This window comes from Calonectris borealis, chromosome 1 (genome assembly GCF_964195595.1).
Source record: "Calonectris borealis chromosome 1, bCalBor7.hap1.2, whole genome shotgun sequence".
NCBI lineage: Eukaryota > Metazoa > Chordata > Aves > Procellariiformes > Procellariidae > Calonectris > Calonectris borealis.
This window is the reverse complement of record NC_134312.1, coordinates 62,874,845-62,896,410: the sequence shown is the minus strand read 5'-3', so window position 1 is coordinate 62,896,410 and position 21,566 is coordinate 62,874,845. Positions and strand designations below refer to the sequence as shown.

General features: G+C 42.9%; 1 protein-coding gene across 3 annotated transcripts in view; it reads right to left on the bottom strand.

The window, feature by feature from the left end:
- The window catches only part of GNPTAB (N-acetylglucosamine-1-phosphate transferase subunits alpha and beta), a 47,607-nt gene extending 38,909 nt beyond the window's left edge, over positions 1-8,698 (bottom strand). Inside the window, exons 1-2 of one of the 3 annotated variants that reach the window (XM_075157568.1) lie at positions 8,516-8,698; positions 3,536-3,621 (exon numbers count right to left, since the gene is read on the bottom strand). In XM_075157568.1, the coding sequence (XP_075013669.1) occupies positions 3,536-3,621; positions 8,516-8,632 (203 nt within the window). In that variant the 5' untranslated portion in view covers positions 8,633-8,698. The remainder of the gene's footprint in view (positions 1-3,535; positions 3,622-8,515) is intronic. The other 2 variants (XM_075157576.1, XM_075157582.1) reach the window with 2 other exon arrangements.
- Between the last annotated feature and the right edge of the window lie 12,868 nt (positions 8,699-21,566).

The window sequence follows — 21,566 nt, the reverse complement described above, 5'->3', positions numbered from 1 at the left end:
AAATCAATTTGTTGCTCCCAACTAGGATCAGTAACACTGTTAAGATTTCACCTTTTTGGTCTTTGCCAAAGCTTTCTGAGTTGGTTTCATGGCTTCTTAAAAAGTACTGAGAGTTTATATTTTGAAGAGCATGTAGTGGCATTTTGCTTTAAAATTAAAAAGGAACAGGAGAGCCACTTCTGCATTACCCTTCTCAAACAATACTTCTAATATGCAGAGTCTTTTGCAAATTGCTCAAGGTCAGAAAAGATCAAAAACTAATCTCCTTCAAATTCTGTAGCTGCATTTCTCCTTCATGTGGATTTATGCATTTGGTCTTCATCACAAATACCAGTCTGGCAAACAGATTAAGCCCAAGATGAGCTGCCTAAATGGGAATTATGTAACACCTTTATACAGAAAATCATCAACTGTCCTATTTGCTACTGATTTTAATATCAGCGAACATGGACTTTGGAAACTTCCTTGGAGACTCCCAGACAATTAATGAGGCTTGTTTTGGATACTCCTTTACATTTTCCTCTTTCAGAAACACACCCATTTTTTACTTGCAAACCTAAAAACATCAATAGGATCCTGCTTGAAGACAAAGCCAGAGCCACCAGCTCTCCCAGATAGGACAGGAGAACCTGTCACGTGCTGCCTCTTCTATGCACCTGCTGGGAAGCATTTTCCGTACCCGTGACGCTTGTTTACATACGAGAGCTGTGCTCGCAGCCGAGACTGCAGCTAGAAGACAAAGCCTCATTGTCTCAGCATCCACAGTTGCTGAAGGAGTACAGCAGCCTCTGGATCTCTCCCAAGCTACCATATGATGATCTCTAAGCTTGCTGAGAGTCTTTATGAATGAGTATTACGCCCTTAAGCTTCCCACGGTAAACCTCCCAGCCCTCCTGCCTGTTACATCTCTGTAATTGCCCACCAACAGCAACTCAACTGTTCCATTGCTATTCCCACTCCAGTACCTCTTGGCTCCCTAATTTGTGCATCTTTTCCTCTCTCCAGCCTCACTCTGCTCAACAATTAATGGCTTCCCAACCACTAATGGCTCTCACTTGCTGCACTATACTGAAATCAGTTTGTACATTTCAAAAGCTGAGGATTGTTCCTTCACATTTTGCTTCCATACATATTTTGGAGTTTTAAATATGATTTGGCCATGTCCTGGAATAGCAAAATTACACTTCAGCATTTGCCAAAATGCAGAATTTGCTGGTGGAGAGAAATAGAGTTCTCGTCCAAGACTCTCATGCATGCAACTCCGTTATTTAGTTTCCTTCTCTCCCTTTTATTTTCATAGAAAACTAAGTACGTCTTCAAAAATGGGTTTGGATAAGGTAGCTTGGTAAAAAGCCCTGGAATTTCTACTCCACTGTCTCAAGCTGCGTAAGAGCCTGGGCAATGTAAGTAGGAAGATGTGACTACCTGGAAAGTGCAACGGCTGGGATGCCAAAGGGCATGCAACAGGAGGGAAAAGCAAACCAAAGCAATTGCTAAACTTCAAAGCAAAACAAGAAGTCTTCCTTGGTCTGGCGGAGAATAGCACAGGTGTAACTAATGATGCTAGCAACATCACTGTTTTCACGTTACTCAGGAAGAAGAGCCTTCTGAGTTTATAATCATAAGGAGCTTGCCCACATGCACAAGTTTGTCTACATTTTACACTGAGATTTTCTTTATAAAAGTTTATAACACAACCGTTTGACAAAACAGAGATGTTTTCCTGCAAAGCTCCTAGAAGATAACACTACTTTAACTCAGTTGAAGGTCCATTAATATTTCTTAAATGCCATGCAGCTTCTACTTTCCACTAACCAGTGGATCTGCTTAATTTCCAAACCAAAAAGCTCCTGTTGTCCAATTCTGAATATTTTTCTCTAACACTAAAATAAGAACTGATTAAAATCAATAGATAAGCTAGGATCAAAAATGGAAGTTCACAATCCTCAGTTTATGTAAAAACCATGTGACACCCCACATGCTGCATTGATATCAGCCTTAAAAACTCCATCAAACCACAACTGATCAGTGCATACTGCAAGAAGGGGTCCATTACTGCTTGATAATAAAAACAAATTGAAACCCTGACAAGGGGTTAACTTCTAAAAGTTAACAGATGCATAAAAGCATGTCTCCGCAAAGACGTTTTGTTGATATGAATTTTTATGGGAAGTTGGTATCTGCACACAAATATCATAACAAACCTCTCTGTCAGGTATGTCTACTCTGACATAAAAGTATTAAAGGCATATGGGTGAACTAGAATAACTTAAGCACCCATCACGAAAACCTTAAGCTTTTGCTCAGGCAGCCAATAGTTCCTCCCCAGGCACTGGATTTTTTGCTCACAATTCACAGAAATCAACATTAGCTAAGGAGTCCTTTACACAACCAAAATGAAGTAAGAGAACACAATGCAGAAATAGGAACTGACTATACCTACATCACAACAGTAAGATTTGTGATTTTTTTTTGGACAAACTCAACCATTTTATAGAAACACTGTACTTAATTATCACAAAATCACGCTTTTGAGTACTGACAGGAACTACCATGCTTTCACTTCAGCACATGCAGAAACATGTAAACATTAAGCTAATCATCCATATGAGCTGTATCACTCCGCTTTCATCTGTCATCCTTTGGAAAATGGGGAAGAGGAGTAAGAGATGAGACTATAAAAATGCGTAGCACCGTGCAACGTACTTTTGCAGTTATCTCGCACCAGCTAAAGCGTGACAAACTGATCTGATCATTTCTACTGTCCCGTGATTCAACAAACCTCAAGGCAGATTAAGCATCTGCTTTCAGGGTGGTTGTTTTTTTTTCCAGTCAAGTGTATCAACACTAAGAGTCAGATGATATCTCCTTAGTAGCTTCTTCCCCCTACCAATTCACAGTCCACTGACTTCCTGAGCAATAGACCCCAAGACCATTCAGACACAAACAATGAAACCACAATAAGTCACGTAGAAATTAACACAATTGAAACAAATGACCCATACGACTTTGTTTCCAACTTGCTGTGAGTGACTTCTCCCATGTACTCAGATTTAAAAAGCTTCTTCTTACCAGCTTTGTGACTTCTCTACTAAATAATGTCCCTCACAAAATGTCAAAGAAAATGTAAGGTAAATGAAAAATAACTTTTCGAAACACTGAAAGTTGGAATTTTAAGCGCACAGGAAGAGTACTTACAGTTTCTAGCTTAATATGGAAAATATGTCCTCTCTTTGTTGTTAACATTATCAACCATTTTGATGTTTCATTAGAGACTGGATGAATTAAATGCATTTAAAATGTAAACTCTGTTATGACTAGAACTTCCAAATGCCAAACATCTTCCAAGCTGGGATAATAAGCACTAACTCACAATTTTAACACCACTAAGTTTAAAATTGGCTGCAGATTTAGAGCCCATACAATAAGGTCCTACTCAGTAGTATGTTACTTCGTCTAGAATATTTGATTTAAGTATTTGAAAATTCATTGAACAGTAAAATGTGCAATACTGTTAACTGCAAGTAAAGCTCACCGATTCTGAAACGATTTGCCAGCAACGTTGTCTCTGTATGAATCAAACATAACATGATACTGGTCTCTACTCCACTCCAAGACAACCTGCAAAGAAAAAAACAACAACTTGATGTCACCATCTTCTAACATTAGACACTTACATTTCTCCTTTTGAAATGTTTAATCACAATCAATTTGATTCAAATTGATCTACACATTAATGCACAACTGACCAGAACTTAACCCAAACTAAGCTATTACACTGAGCCAGCAACCAGACCCAGAACTTAGAGCACACTTGATTTAAGCAAACTTTGTTTTTTCTCTGCAAGAAAGGATTTCATGTTTTACAGACATACTTTTTAAGCTACTATTCATGTCAGTTACCTCCACCTTGTCTCTTAGCCTTTAAAAATTCAGCAATCTTTTCTCAACAAACATATTTCAATACAAGCAGGACACTCCCACCCCTCCACATCATTTTCCTTGTCTTCCTTTCTATTCTCATACAGAACATATTGAAGTATACACACCTCTGAAATCTGAGCTTTGCAAACCCACAGCCAGGCCAGGGCATATCAAATTATGCAAATTAACCTGGCCACGAACTTAAAACACAATAACTCTTTCCCAATACAGGTGACGCCTTACATTGCAGCCAGACTAACGCAACAGCAAAGTACTACTGCGGGCTGCAGCCTCTCTTCCATCCCCCTGCATTTCTGCCACCCCCTTTTAGCTTGACACGAGTTCACCCAACATGCAGCGAGCCAAGACAAGGAGCTAAACCAACAGAAAGATGAACCTTCGAAAACCAGAGCACTTTATCTTCCTCTATTTAGTTGCTGGAGCCAACAAGAAACAGTGGGAACGCACAGCTGAAGGCAGGGTTGTCTTCCCCACCTTCATCCAGCCATCAAGGTCGCTTGCAGCTAAAACACCAAGCTGCACCCACCTTAACTGCCCTTTGCCAACCGTCCCCATTCCCAGGCGTATTCATAAATTAGCTATATGGGAAACCAATCACAAGCCGATTCTTACTTTAGAAAGCTGCAAGTTCACATTCTGTTTCTATACTTAAGTGTACATATACACACACACACAAAAAACAGAGGCACATAGTTACATTTCCACTACTAACAAAGTATCAGACATCATGGTTCTAAAGAAAAAAAAAGAAAAATAACCCAGACTTTTCAATGCTAAAAAGGCTTAATATGCTTTGATAGCAAAAAAGCATAAGTAATTTGAGATAAAAATAATATAAAACATTTAGGTTCTACTCTGAGAGAAACTTGCTATGATATCTTTTACAGCGAAAGTCCAGCCTTAAAAACTACAGTGGCATCTTGTGCTGCTTTAGAGATGAAGGGGTAGTGGCTTGTTTTATCTGGATAAGTACATATTTATATGTACTGGAGAGGAAAAAAAAATACCAGGAAAGGATAGTACTTACTTTACATCACTCTTCGTAGATTTAAATTTTACTATTGCTTATTTCTTGTATTACAGGAACTATGAAATATACCATTTCTCTAAGATAGCATTCAAAACCATAACATAAAGACTACCTCTCTCCCTTTTAAGAAGATACATGTCTCTGTACCCTTATGCCCACTAAAGGAAATTAAACCCTTCTAGAGAGCAGGGAAGCCCCATCATGCAGCTGGATGATAAGTGCACGCACACACAAAATTCCTGCCAAAGCTGTAAACAGCCTCTTTGTAATCAAGATCACATCTGTACAAGTTCATTCCCCTTACACGAAGGACACATGATTTCCCAGGTGAGCAGAAAATCTCCTCCCTTAAATGCCAAAGTCAGGAAGTGGCTTAAAAACACACTACTACACTTTTCCATGCGCAAGTCATTACATCCTTCTGCCAAATACATTAGTTTAATACAGCACACACTGAAAGATATCCACACAGAAACATTTGCTACTACTGATAATGATGAATTGGCACACACTGATCTGCTTCTAGAAGAAATACAGAAGTATTTGAGTAAGAATGTAATTTATTATATGAATAATACAGCTCTTCAGAAGAAAAACGTTAACCATTCAAGCATTTGCTTTTTGCCTTGGTGCAGCTATAACCAAAAAGACCCAGGACAGCTCTCTTTAGAAACACATGTAGGAAAAAAGTTAAGCTTTTCCCACCTGACACATTTTTTTCCTGTAACTGTTTCCTCCTGTTGCATTATTTGTGTTGCAATAACGCCTGGAGGCTGCTTTGCTTCAACTTTACATACTGATATTATAAAACCACTAAGAGAACAACATCAAAAAAAAGGTGAGAGACACCCTCTATTAGGAGATACTGTATCAGACAGGTGATAACAATGGCTCTGGCACGTTCCAGTTATAAAACATTTTACAAAGCTGAGCGACCCACAGAAGGACGAACAAGAAGGGTCTACAACCAAACTGTCCTAAAACTCAAAGCTCATCTTACGACTAGGTTAAAGCATTGGCTTATACCTGGCTACCCTACATGGTTTTGCAGAAATGCTCCTGAATCATGCTTAATGCATTGCTGTTTTGTTGAGCTCAAGTTTTTTCTTGAAATCAAGCTCATTTTCACCTTGAGGCTGTGAGGACATCATTACCAAACTCAAATTATTTGCCCTAGCCATCCATTTTTATGCCAGCATTAATATTGGTATCAGCATGAATCTAAGCAAGCAGATTTAATTTTGCCCACCAGGACGAAAAAGCTGCCTCTGGGGTTGGGGCAGAAGCAGAACTGCAAACGCTGCACAGGCACCAGGGTCTGATAAGCGTTGCCTCATGCTGCTTTTTATTGCTTGACAGTTCCCCACAGATTGATAATTACTAGAAAGATTTCTGGTTTCATTTTCAAAACATTTTCTCATTTATTAGTTGCTACCTCGCGGACTCTGTACTGGGGAAGAGAAGTGTTTTCCGTTCCCACTATAGTTGTCAGAAGAGGTCTAACAGTGTTCGTTCTCACAAGCCTAGTTTCTCCTAAAGCCTTAAACTACCACCGTTTACCAAAACACACCACTTTAAATCATAAAAGTAAAGAGTAAAATGCATGTAAACATCAATTACCATGTTCATTTACCATCATTGTAAAAAAAAAAGTTTTATTTCTGTATTTCTGTATGGTCATTCCATAAAGGGTGGGGGGTTTGTTGTTTTGTTTGGGGTTTTTTAAACATTTCTGGTCACTTTTCTTTTTTCTTAACATATAATTTTGAAAGTTTACTCCTACGTGAATCTGCCAGTTCTTTGCTCACTGTCTAAATAGTATGTAAGCTTTCCAAATAGCTCTAGAAGGGCTGGAAACTTGGTAGCAAACTAAGATTTGGTAGGAAAATAATTCTGAGCAGTGATTTTGACTGATTCTCAGTGAAATCAGCCATAACCTGGACAACTACTGAAGTGTTTCAAAAAACCTTCAACATTCTAAGGAATCCTAAAGTTGGGTTTAAAACCCCATTCTGAAGAAAGGCAAAAGCATACTCAAAGTTTCACAGCACCAAGAGGTATACACCAATCCAAGTTGACAATCATGTACAAGCAGGTGGCTAAAAGTACTACACAATTAATTCTTTCATTCAGTGATGGCTATCAAGTGTTTCAGGAACTTGTGAACACTGCAAGACAGCAGGGATGAAGTACTTTATGCAAAGAAGATGTACAGCTACACAAAATAAAGTTCTGATTGTGCTACACTCGAGAGTTTCAGATAACTCTTTATGGCCCTTCATTTGTTCTGTATCTGAAAGCGCCCATCAAAATAAAACAGGAAAGAAAAAAAAGGAAAAAAGAAAAAAAAGAACTTGTCTTAAGAAATGTAGGAATCAGGAAATACCAGTCCGTTTGCATTTAACACTGCCATCCTTTTACAATGACAAAAATACTTTCTTTAATTCCCTGAATGCTTACTATATTCTCCAACGCTACTCTGAAGCAGGATTGTTTTCTCCCCCTCCGGATTCTTTCATTGATGACTTCCAAAAGAGATAGGGTCATATGAAATGAATCCTTAAAATATACTATACATCCGTATAAAACTGTATCTCGAAAAAGTAGAAGTTATATTGCATCATTTACAAAATAACAGGCAAACTGAGTAACAAGCGGCGAGCAATGCAATGCAGACTCTGCTGAGCTGCGGGCAGGTTGGAGAGGCGACATTTAACTCCTTAAACTCTGGAAGGGAGAAAGATTCTGCCACTCCCGGTTGCCATTTGAAGGTTACCTTCAGCACAGGCTTTAGAAGAGTCGAATAAAAACCAAAACAAATACAGCACTAATAAATCACCTGATAAGGGCAGTGGAAAGAACTGCACAAGACAAGAAACCACGCGCTCCTGGAGCAGGCAGATTCTTCCTCAACTCTCCTCTGCCAGGGCCCGCCAAGACTGTGAGAGGCCACCTCACCACCCCCGGGGGGCACCTCACGCTGGCGTCACACCCGGCGCCTCGCAGGAGAGCGGCGTTACTCCCCGCGGGCGCGCTTTACGCACCAACCGGCGCGCAGGGGCCGCCTGAGGAGAGGGCGCTGCCGCCGCCCAGGGCGCGGGAGAAGCCCCCGCAGCTCCAGCTCGCCCACCGCCAGCGCCGCTCATCGCACCGGGCTGCTCGCCGTCCCTTCTCAGCCGCGACGGTTAACGTCCCAGAGCAAAAAGGGCGCACCACCACCGCAGAGCACGTTTTCTCCCTTATGTCATAAATATATATTTTTATACATATACATACAATCAGCATTCACGTTCAAGCTGCTCGCTGAAGGAACTCGCTGCGCACAGGACATGACAACTACCCGGCTCCTGAAAGGGAAAAAAGCCCCAAACCAAAACGCACCCGCGCCCCCCGTGCCGTGCCGTGCCGTGCCTTGCCGTGCCGTGCCGTGCCGCCGCGGGCGCCTCTCTCCGCCGGCACCGCTCGGCACGGCCGGGGCTGCCCGGAGGAAGGGAGGGGAAGGGGGGCAGCCACGCCACGCCGGCGCGGCGCCGTACTGACCTCCCCGAACTGCAGGGCGGAGACGATCATGAGGACGAGGCCCCCGAGGCAGAGGCAGGGCCCATACCTGTGCGACAGGCAGGTATAGGTCTGGCGCTGCAGGAGCTTTAGCAGCATGGCCTGCCGGCGGCCGCCGCTACCGCCGCCTGGCCCGGCGCGGCCCTGCGCGGCCGTGCACCGGGGCGGGCCGGCGGGTCCCGCCGCCCTCAGCGCCCGCCCCGCTTCCGGCAGCGCCGCGGCGCCACCTGGCGGCAGCGGGCGGCGGCCTCGGGGCGGGCGGCGGATGCCCCGCCCCCGCGCCGCAGCGGTTCTCGCTCCTGCCGGCTGCCCGCGGAAGGGCGGGGCGGTCCCCGCCCCACGGGTGTGGGGGCGCCGGGCGGGTCCGGCCGCTGCCGCCCCCTGCTCCCGCGGGGGTTTCCTCTGCCTTCCTCAAGGGCCCAGCACCAGAAGGCAACAAGGGGTCAGACTACAGGATTTTTTACTTCTTTGGCCCTGAGGACTCAAGGCACAAGGCTTCGAGGCGTGCCGGAGGTGGCAGGTTGTCCCTGCGGTTTTTTAAGAAAAAGGAAATTTTTAAGAAAATTTCTTCATCTGGATGAAGAAATCCGGATCCAGTACTGTGTTTGCAGCAGGTGGGCCACAAAGTATGCCGCGTCCTGTGCACCTGCACTGCTTTGCTGACAACGCTCCCCCAGACATCTGAAAAGTGAATGGATGCACGTGAGAATACGCACCCAGGAACGAAACGTCACACCAGCTTCATTTCATTGTCATGATCATACCTGTGACTCTTCCCACATTACCTACTGGCTGTAGAAGGAAATTTAAATGTTTTGATGTGTAATGTCCTCGGTGATCTTCACATCAGTGACCTGCAAGACAATTTTTCTGCACATGTACACAAACGCCTCTCCAGCTGTGGCCAGCAGAGCTGCACCATCCTGTCATGTTTCCAGATATGCTGCAAAGCAAATTTGCTTTCCCTAGCTAAGAAGGATGGGGAGGACTCTTGGATATCATAAAGATACAGTAGAGCTACATGCTGGGAATTAATTTAAGCACTTCCATGCGTGTTTCAGCACAGAAATGAAGGGCGAGGGTAGATTCATGAAAGGGGAACCACCAGGCCAGAAGAAGGTTATTCATGGAGCTCTTCAAGAATAGTTCCTGAGGCAAAAACATGATAACGAGAAACTAGTTAGAGGTCACTAGCTGACAGCAGACTCTGCAAGTCCTTAATCTGCATCAGTTTGGTTTCTTCCATGAAGTTCAGCCATCTACATGGGACACTGCAGGTATCGCCACTGTCAAAAGTTTCATTAGGCAGAGGCACTTCTGGTTACCAGAGCAAAATAAAGTGGTGTCACAGGCCCTCATGAGGCCAGGGACAGTAGCACCTATCTCTCTAGTTCTTTACCCCTGCATCAAAAAGTCGTCTTCTAGGTACTTCTTAAAACTCACTGCAATGATTTTTCTGAGCAACGAACATCACCCACAAGTTCTTATTTTGCCCTGTGTAAAGTAACAATGCCTGACCATTTCCAGAAGTTTGTCCTAGTATATTTACACAGTTGTGGTGTGAGAGGACTGCACCTGGCTGTACTTCTTTAAGAAGTGTCCAGGAGTACATACATGGTTCTTTGGCAGCTCTCCCAATCCACTGAGCCTTACTTCTATTTACCTTTTTGGTGTCACAGTGTTTTTCCTTTCTTCATGGGCCATGGAACAGGATGGCAAATTCACTAGGGGCTACCTTCAGAGTCTCAGAGCCCACCACACAGTGCTGTGTTCCACCTCCTTATCCTGTGTTATCAGTGTGATTATACTTATTTGGTCCTTGATGATAACCCAGCCTTCCGAGTGGTCTCGGTACGCAGAAGCCTCTAGCTAAGCTTTCATCACCTGTTGTGCACAGGCAGCACTTTCTCCTAACACATGCAGTCTTCTTCCTCCACATGTTCTCATCAATGTGCCAAAGTACTACCCTGGAGGAATATAATCTTTAGATATTTGCTGGCACTTCCCTCACCTGCACCTCCTGTTCAAGCACTGCGCTATTATTTTTGAGCTATTATTATTGAAAGGCAGCGTCTCTTTACCACCGTCTACAGCACTGTGGCTGCAGTACTAGTGATGGCCTGGTGTTCTGAGTCAGCAGACTGAGGTTTTCATTGAGAACTGAGGTATAGCATGTATGCAGATTATGAAAACAAAAACATTTGTTCTGGTCAACAATACAACATAAATGCAGAAACGGACTAAAATGTGCTGAAGATATGAAGCTGAGAGACATAACACCAAAGTAAAGCAGAAAATTAGTCAGGGAAAACAGAACAACTTCAGGGCCTGGACTAATAATTAGTGCAAAGTGTGGGATGATACATTTATACAGACTAATAAATACTTTCATATAATACCGATGTGATAAAGCCATTAAAATTCACATAATCTTTATATGATTTTTTAAGGTATCAGCCAAAGTATTCCAGTAGATATAGAGATGTAAAAACCTACTGTAGAAATCATGACGGGACTATATCTGTCCTTGCTCACAGGACATAGAATGCTTATGTTCAAGGAATATATATTTAAACTGAAACAGATGCATGAAAAGGAACAACCAGATCCTGACTTCTGAGAAGACACTAAAAGGTTTTGGCTTGTTCACATCACAGGAATGAAGATCAGAAGTTTATTTAAACTAAATGCAATACTGTCACCAGGTTACAAAACAAAAAAAAACCACAAAACAAAACAAAAAAAAACCCAAAACAAACAAAACAAAAAAAAAGGAGAGAAAAACAGGTTCTGGAATACATTTGAAATAGGAATAGCAGGAATACCTATCAAGCCTTGAGAGACAACTTAGGCAGCTTGTGACAGGAGACAGGACTCTCTCTTCCAGATGTTCCCCTATATTCCCATTTTGCCATGGGTTCATACACTGTTGCTATCTTCAGTCCATCAAAGGCTTAATTATTCCATGCAACACAGAAAGGCATGATGGAAAATCGATGAAAACAAGGCCACCCTCAACTTGCTAATTAATTGCAAGTTAGAGAGTACACATAGTAGATGCAGGTTCAAATCCCTTTTGAGACACTCTGAATCCAAGTTGCTTGGATCCTTCTACATTTGTCACTAGAAAATCTTTCCAAGCTCAAATCCAGAAACCAGATCAGGGACCTTGCATCACTTTGCAACCAGCTTTGTGAGCACGTCTCTGAAAGGGGCTGGGCTCAGGCCCAATTCTTTTTTTCAGATTTTATCTAATGCATTGCTTAGGCAGCTGTCCAGGTAAGTATCTTGCTATTGTATCGAAGAATGGGATACTTAACTTTCTTCATTTCCCCAGTCACTGTACAGGCAGATGAACCCAGATATTCTGCTTGGAGCAATAATTTCCACTAGGTGTCAGGATATCTAAAAATTAGACGCTGCCATTATAATCAAACATACTTAAGGACCTTGCCAAATCACTATCCATGTAAACCATTGAGCTCTTGGAATAATCTACTTAACTGTACTCGTATTTGTATGAACTTGAAGATGCACGTAGCAGCACTTAAAGCAAAGGCATGCCTTCTGTGGAATATGAAGTAATCTAAATAAGTAGTCAAATAATTATAAACACACTTTATCCTGATTTTCTGCAAGTTGTCTTCACCAACATTTTCTATCTCTTAGATCTCAGAAAGCTCTCTGAACTTGAGATGGTTTTTTTGCTACAGTTAGACCTTCTTTCTGAGAAGGGGTAGAAGCTACTGTCAAGACGAAAGTGGTAACTACTTCTTTTAAACGGGACTGGAGATCCTGTAATGTTCAAAGGCTTGAGGAAGGCAGGAGTTGCTGCCACTCTTCTTCATGTCTACCCTGGGAAAACAGCAGTCACTCACACTGTTCTTTCCTTTGAAAAGCTGAAGTATTGTGGAATACTCTTTCCAAAACTTTTGAATTCTATATTATATATATTAAATCATGGCTTGGGGAGACTTTACAGGCTCTTTCATCCACTCCATTAGGGACTTTGGAAACAGACATACAGATATGATTTAGTTTGAAGGCCACAATCTATTTAAATTGTCATTGCCTGTTGCTAGGAGCATCACGGTTTTTGAAAATATACAGTTAGAATTTATTATCCTTGATATTCAACTATCACTTTAGAATAGAATAGAATAGAATAGAATAGAATAGAATAGAATAGAATAGAATAGAACAGAACAGAACAGAATTTCTCGGAGTAAAGTCTGGTTCTCTGAAACGTTTGATTATTCGAAAGAGTAAAAAGGTATTATTCTGTATTTTAACACTAAAAACACAGGGCCTTTAGTACATTGATGTCATTGTTACTGGAATAGTGCTGGAATTTATGTTTCTTTTGTTAATCTTACCAAGTTGTAAGAGCACAGAGAACAGACTGTATGGATTTCATTGTTGGAATGGGCAGGGTAGTCTTTTAAATCCATTCAGCAGCACACTTAGCAGAAAAAAATGGAGGTGCCTTTAGTGATGAGGAGTGGTCAAGAAGATTTTGTGGCTGTGTCAAATGGCACATACTTTTTACATGACAGTGGTAAGATGGAGGCTCAGAACATTAGAAGAGCATTTAATTTTGGTTAGTTAGCTCTCAATCACCTGATATGGATCACAGGATCAGACAGAAGGATGAAATAGATAAAGGACCTGTTTAGGATGAACAATTTAATCATAGAATCATAGAATCATAGAATCATACAGGTTGGAAAAGACCTCTAAGATCATCGTGTCCAACCGTCAACCCAACACACCATGCCCACTAAACCATGTCCCTAAGCGCCTCATCTACATGTCTTTTAAATACCTCCAGGGATGGTGACTCAACCACTTCCCTGGGCAGCCTGTTCCAAGGCCTGACCACTCTTTCAGTAAAGAAATTTCTCCTCATGTCCAATCTAAACCTCCCTTGGCGCAACTTGAGGCCATTTCCTCTTGTCCTATCGCTAGTTACTTGGCAGAAGAGACCAACACCCACCTCGCTACAACCTCCTTTCAGGTAGTTGTAGAGCGCGATGAGGTCTCCCCTCAGCCTCCTCTTCTCCAGGCTAAACAGTCCCAGTTCCCTCAGCCGCTCCTCATAAGGCTTGTGCTCCAGGCCCTTCACCAGCTTCGTTGCCCTTCTCTGGACACGCTCCAGCACCTCCATGTCCTTCTTGTAGTGAGGGGCCCAAAACTGAACACAGTATTCGAGGTGCGGCCTCACCAGTGCCGAGTACAGGGGCACGATCACCTCCCTGCTCCTGCTGGCCACACTATTTCTGATACAAGCCAGGATGCCGTTGGCCTTCTTGGCCACCTGAGCACACTGCCGGCTTATGTTCAGCCGGCTGTCAATCAGCACCCCCAGGTCCTTTTCCTCTGGGCAGCTTTCCAGCCACTCTTCCCCAAGCCTGTAGCGTTGCCTGGGGTTGTTGTGGCCGAAGTGCAGGACCCGGCACTTGGCCTTATTGAACCTCATACAGTTGGCCTCGGCCCATCGATCCAACCTGTCCAGGTCCCTCTGCAGAGCCTTCCTACCCTCCAGCAGATCAACACTCCCACCCAACTTGGTGTCATCTGCACCAACTTGGTGTCATCTGCACCAATTTCCTTTGTTGCTTGGAAATATACTTTCTACGTCTAAAAATGCTTAAGACACTACAAAGAGAGAGAGTGGAAATAATTATTACAAGATCTTTTTGGAAAGCCCTATTAGCTGTTGTTCTTCATGTCTATTTTGTTTCAGAACGTCATGAGAATTCATCATGAGTCCTTTATCTTCATGTACCCTACAACTGCAGTGAATTACTCTGTTATCCCCAGAAAAACTAGACTTTGAATTCTTGCTCCATGAGCCTCTAAGGAACAACCTGAATCCCCTAGGACCCACCCAGGGAGAAGGACCAAGAGGGTTTTCTCCAGCAGGGCAGTGGCGGGTGGCCCTATGAGAAGGAGCAACCCACTCAGGTGGGCCCTAATGGGCAGCCTCTGGCCGCTGCTGCCTATGGCACCGCTTCCCACCTCCCACTGAACCCTGATAATGGGCTGCAACAATGCACAACTCGAACCACTGGAAAACCTGATGCCTCTATCTGCCACTGCCATACATGAGTGTGGAAAAGCTGGTACAGACAAGACCCAGGTATAGTTCACAATCTTTTCCCTGGGACTCCCAGAGTTGCACCAGCTTGTCCTCAATCCAAAGTTCCTCACCTAAATAAGAAGCAGTGATGCTCTGCTCCCACAGGTTATCACAGTGCTCATGGCCAGGGTACAAAGCTGAGCATTTGCTTATGCCTCATGGTACTGATTTTACTGCACTTTTACTGAATAAGAACAATCCTTCTGCCTTTATTCCATATTATTTATGGTCTTATCAGAGTTGCTATGCAGCACAAATCTTTGATGTAGAAGAACTATGAAGGACATTGGCAAATGCCAAGAAAGAATGGAAAACACAGTTTGTTAGAACTGAAAAGACAAAATTGGACAAAATATTTAGCTTTTGTAAAATTATGTTTTACTAAGTAAGTCTGTCTGTTACATTTGTATCAGCTTGAAACAAACAGTTCCAACATAAAGAGATTTCATATTACCCTGAAGCACATGTAGCTGCTCTCGGTGAGTGAGCGAGCGGCTGTGTGGTGACTAGTTGCCGGCTGTGTCCCCCCCCAACTTCTTGTGCACCCCCAGCCTACTCGCTGGTGGGGTGGTGTGAGAAGCAGAAAAGGCCTTGACTCTGTGTAAGCAATAATGAAAACATCTATATTATCAACGCTGTTTTCAGCACAAATCCAAAACATAGCCCCATACTAGCTACTATGAAGAAAATAACTCTACGCCACCCAAAACCAAACATTCTCCACCTGTTATTCCATACCATTCACATCATGCTCAGCTCTCACGCTATTCTCACACATCCTCATTTACCACCACCCCGCTTCCCATCCTTTGATATAATACACAGATATCATTCCCTTAGTCTATGGACCACCCCTGTAAGATGTCCTTCAAATGTCCACAAATGTCCTTTGAATTCTTTTAGTCCATGACTTTGGGCTCCATCTGTTATGGTGGTCACTCAGGACAGGAGAGGTGGTGTGTTGCATGGAGTTATTGGGCACCAAAGCCAGCTCAGGTCGGGTCACTGCTGCACTTGCACTGCTTCTTGTAAGGCTTGTCCTCCATTGGTTCAGGTGGTTCCTGCTATAGTAATTCCTATAACATGCAACTCAAATCATGGGTTACAACAATTTAAAGGTATTTCCATTACAATCTCCTCCCCTGGTCCCTTTGGGCCAGGTTATAGGGTTTAACATTGCAATGAATTCCTCCCCTTGCCCCTGCTCCAGCTTGGACTTATCCACAGACTGCAGTACCTGCCCCAAGTGGAGCCTTATCTATGAGCCACAGTCTCTCCAGGGGTGTACCTGCTGCGGTATAGACTTATTCACAGCCACAGTCACTTTGAGGTGCATCTGTTCCAGCATGGCCTTACCCATGGGCCACAATGCCTTCAGAGATATACCTGCTCCAGTGTGGCCTTACCCACAGACACAGTCCCTTCAGAAGTAAACCTGCTCCCACATGGCCTTACCCATGGCTGCAGTCCCTCCAGGGGTGTACCTGCTTTGTTGTGGACTTATCCATGGCCACACGCTTTGAGGTGCTCCAACATGACCTCATCCACAGCCACGAATGCTTCAAGGTGTACCTACTGCAGCATGGAATTATCCACAGCCACAGATGCTTCGAGGTGTACCTTCTCCAGCGTGGACTTATCCTTGGGCCACAATCCCTTCAGTGGTATACCTGCTGCGGCACAGACATAATCACGGACACAGACGCTTCGAGATGTACCTTCTCTGGCATGGGCTTATCCACGGCCACAGATGCTTCGGGGTGTCCTGCTCCCGCGAGGACTCATCCACAGGTCACAGTCCCTTTGGTTCGAGTTCACATTGGAGTTCCAGCCTGTCCAGCACAGAAACAGCAGCGATGCCCTGGCCATCTGCCAGCCCAGGCGTGTGGCCATTGCTGTTATCAAGATGCTCCCAGGCACAGCACAGTAAAACAATAAGCAGTACAGCAGTACAGCAAGCAGCGAAAGTGAAAAGCAGCCACTAACGAGCACTAGACTCTAATATAGAGTAAGGAAAGTAAGACCCATGGCAAGTACAGGAGCTTGCCGATTAATAGCTAAACAGCAATAACAACTATAAATTCGATCTAGCACATTCCAATCAAACCTGTCGTTATCTTGAACCCTTCGAGCCTCATGTCGGGCTCTCAAGACCTTGTTAGACCTTGGTGTCAACTGTGACCAGACACAAAAGAAGAAAGTTTGTGAACGGAGCAAAGAATAATGCAGCCAGCAATGTGCAAAGCATGGTATAAACAGGAAGAAACAGTTGAATATCCTATACTTCGCAATATGCTGCAGTAAAGGCAGACAAGCCAACATCCATAAATTGTTCTGGCAAATCTAGTTTAACATATGAAAATAGGATCTGATTTTTCAGCAGTGGGTACTCCCCATTTCCAGGAGGTTTTATGTTGGACATAGCACATCATTAGCCACTTATGACGTTGAGAAAAAGATATTTTTGATAGCTTTTCCTAGGATTGATCAAATTGTCTTAGTTTAGACTCTGATTTCTTTAATCCCTGTGCATCCTAATTGGACTCAAGGTCATGAATTTTATTACTTCCTTTTCCTCTTTAGCAAGCAACTTAGTGTCCGTTACTCTGTTCCACTAAGAAAACTGCAGAGGTACCTCTCTCAGATGGCAAGGCCACATAAAAAGCTACCATTTTGCTTTGAATGATCGCCTTTCCCCTAAAAATGTGCTTCTCTAAAAATGTAGTGCCAAGATCATTAAAATGCTAGAGCCAGATTCTCCCACTACCTGCTTCAGCATGTTGACTGCCTCAGAGTGAGGGAGAACAAAGCCACTGAAGAACGGTTCATCTGCAGCTAAACAGTCTCCTTCTTGCCCTTTATAGCGCACATCAGTCTACAGCTCATGCATTCTGGAAACAAAGATTTATCCCACTAAACCCTTTCTTCTGAAAAAAATGAAAAGAAAGTGAAAATAGAGAGTAGAGGAGTTAAAAATGTACATTTTGAGAGCTAATCTTTTCTAGGAATTCTGGAATAACACTTTTCAGATCTCAGTATTATTGGGAGATACTGGTCCAAATCTGTCCTGCACCACAGGAAGCTTCTATCCTTTTTTGGAGAGAAAATTACACAATTTCAACCCAGCAGTTACCTCTTTTCGTTCTTAAGGTACTCGTCAATATTTTTGACTTGCCTGTTCTTTTTGACAGCTGAGACATCTTTATCTATATTTTGGTTAGACATTTGATAGTATAGATATTATAAAGAAATATAGATATTATAATCTAGCTAACTTTAGAGGGAACCAAAACAAACTGGGCAAAATAAACCATCTTTTCTCTTGAACATAACACCTGACAACTACTTTACAACTAAATCACATTACTTGCCAGAAATATTAACGTAATGCCATGAATGCCTCACAGCATAAGACTTCACAGATGTTGTAAGTTGTTATTATTGCCATTCTGAACGTCATGTCAGAAGTGAGAATAGCTTACACATGCTTTTGTTACTGAGAGAAGGTTACAGACATTTGGCATATGACCAAAGAGGAAGGGAAGAGATACCACAAACCAGCCTGAACCCTTCACACATTAATCTGCAGAAGTCACAGGTAGTGTGTTTGATTCCTCCTGTAAATGTCCTTCTGGCACAACCTGTGGCTGGCAACTGCTTCCTTCTTTCCAGCCAACACCATCTTTACCACAGCAGTCCCCCCAGCTGCTGCACAGCTGTCACACCCTCCTTTCCTTATTTCACCATACACTGCTTTTCTCTTTACAAGCAACAAATTCTTCCTCTTCTCTCTCACTTTATTCCCTGGGAGGATCTAGTTCTGCTTATGAGCAGTCGTAAGTCTGTGAATTCCAAAGGGTATGTCGTTATAGTGGAGCTCCCTGGATATCCAGGTCTGGTTACATATAAATAAACCCAACAAAGAGAGCAAAATCTGCAGACCTTATGTTTTTGTATTCTAAATGTAATCTTCTCATAGATTTTTAGGGTTTTTGGTTTTGTTCTACACTGGAAACACTTTCAAGTTTAAACAAAGGGTAAAAGTGTGTCCTGGTTTCGGCTGGGATAGAGTTAACTTTCTTTCTAGTAGCTGGGGGGTGCTGTGTTTTGGGTTTGGTATGAGAGGAATGTTGATGACCCATTGATGCTTTGGTAGTTGCTGGGTGGTGCTTGCACCGGGGACTTTTTGGCCTCCCATGCTCTGCCAGGTGCATGGGAACCTGGGCAGGGGGAGCATAGTGGGAGTGGTTGACCCAGCTGGCCAATGGGGTATTCTATACCATGTGATGTCATGCGCAGTATATAAACTAGGAGGCGTGGTCCGGGAACGGAGGGGGGTTTGTGGCTTGGGACGGGCTGGGCGTCAGTTGGCGAGCAGTTGCATTGTGCATTGCCTGCTTTGTATATTCTATTATTGTTGTTGTTATCATTATTATTATTTATGTTCTACTTTGTTTTATTTCAATTATTAAACTTTTTTTATCTCAACCCATGAGTTTTCCTACTTGTGCCCTCCTGATTCTCTCCCCCATCCTACCGGAGGTGGAAGGGGGGTGAGTGGGCAGCTGCATGGTGTTTAGTTGCTGGCTGGGGTTAAACCATGACAAAGTGCTAAAACAGTGAAATAACAGGCCAAAATAAAATTGTATTTTCAATTTTATTTAGGGTTTTGAATGCCTGTGTATGACAGCCAAAGCAAGCTTGGGAGGTACCCTTTACTCATCTTTAAAAAATATGTATGATGTAAGACAAAAATCACTTGGCTTTACTGTAGAGTTTGCTAAAGGATTGGCAGGTGTTAGTAAAAAAAATTTAAGCATTCCATTCATGGATGAAGGCTGCTTTTTTCCTAGTGCTTGTGTGTAGCAAAATTCAAGGTTTTAAGAAGTAACTGAAATACTTAACCTCTCGCTTGCTCATGTTCCAGACTTTCATTGCTGTCTTGTTCTCATCTTGCTTGTTCTTCCATCTTCCAGAAAGTTCCCAAATCAAGGGAAGTAAGAGCTACCACAACTATTCTGCACAGGATCTGTCTGAACACCATGCAGAGATATTAAAGACCAACACGTTTGGGGAGGGGGAGTTTTCTAAGTAGGTCTTTCGTGTTCCATATCACTTTATAACAAGTGAGTTCGGAATTACACATTGCAGCCAGCACTTTCTTATTTAGATCTCTTTCAAAATCTGCCTAAATTAAGCTATGCTGCTTCTCCATACCCTTATTTTTAAACAGCTTTCTTGAAAACACAATTCTCAGGCAGCAAGCAGTTTAAGTGCATGAAGTATAACAGGGGAAGGACTGAAGCAAACCACTATTAGGACCATGCTGTTACAAGAGAGACCATTGCAGCGCCTGTCTCGGTTTCTCTCAGAGAAAACCAGGAGTATTTACAAGCCAGTCCAGAAACCCCCAACCTCCATTGTTCAAATACCAGAATGGATTCATGAGAAAAAATGGTCTAGATGTGACAGGTACATACCAGAGAAGTGAAGGGTGCAAGTAGTCTGTCTAGATTTGGAAGGTACTATTCAATATTCTTTTTATCAATGCTCAGAGTGAGATGCTTATGTATCTAGAAAATGTGATTGCCCCCCTATTGCTTCCATCCCTGAGCCTTCAAGCCAGTCCTTCCCCCCAAATTGTTTTTAGCAACCTGTATTTTCTGTTAGAAAGAGAATGCCTGCCAATGACAAATAAATAAACTTTTCACCAGCAGTTGAAAAAGTCCATGGAGTATGCACCCACAAGGCAGTGGGAGTGCATTCGAATAATGAGTGCATTTTTTTTTTTTGATCAAATACAGCTATGGACAGTAAGGAGAGCAGAATGGGAAAGAGATAGATTTAAAAATCTGTATATAACCATTCTCAAATTGGAGGTGCCAAGGCAAAATTTATTCTAGGACAAAATATTTTAAAAACTGAAGAGTGCTATGTAGGTGACAACAAAACAATGAGCTTCTTACATGACACTTTCACAGAAGATCTCTTTATGCACCTTAGCTAACTGAAATTACCTGACTTTCTTCAGAAGGTAATGTGATAAAGAAAATAGTCACATATAAAATCCATGGAAAACAGATTGTGAATAAAATAGAAGAAAAGTGGGAATACAAGCATAGCCTATTTTAGGTCTCTTCCATGACTATGTCCTTTACCTTCATATGTTTTCAAATCACTGACATGGATGTTATTATTTGCATATCTTGATGCATCTATTTTTCTAATGATTGTAATATGATATTGCACTAACAAGCATAAATTTGTAGCAATGTTTTAAACATACACTTTGTTAAACCACAGAATCATAGAATGGTTTGGGTTGGAAGGGACCTTTAAAGATCATCTAGTCCAACCCCCCTGCCACGGGCAGGGACATCTTCCACTAGATCAGGTTGCTCAAAGCCCCCTGCCCTAGGAACACTCCCAGGGATGGGGCATCCACAGCTTCTCTGGGCAACCTGTTCCAGTGCCTCATCAATCTCATTGTAAAGAATTTCTTCCGTATATCTAATCTAAATCTACCCTCTTTCAGTTTAAAGCCATTACCCCTTGTCCTATCACTACAGGCCTTTGTAGAAAGTCCCTTCCCAGCGTTCTTATAAGCCCCCTTTAAGTACTGAAAGGCTGCAATAAGGTCTCCCCGGAGCCTTCTCTTCTCCAGGCTGAACAACCCCAACTCTTTCAGCCTTTCCGCATAGGAGAGGCGTTCCACCCCCCTGATCATTTTTGTGGCCCTCCTCTGGACCCGCTCCAACAGGTCCATGTCTTTCCTGTGCTGAGGGCTCCAGAGCTGGACGCAGTACTCCAGGTGGGGTCTCACCAGAGCAGAGTAGAGGTCTGCAGGTGGGGTCTCTGGTAGCAGAGAATCACCTCCCTCGACCTGCTGGC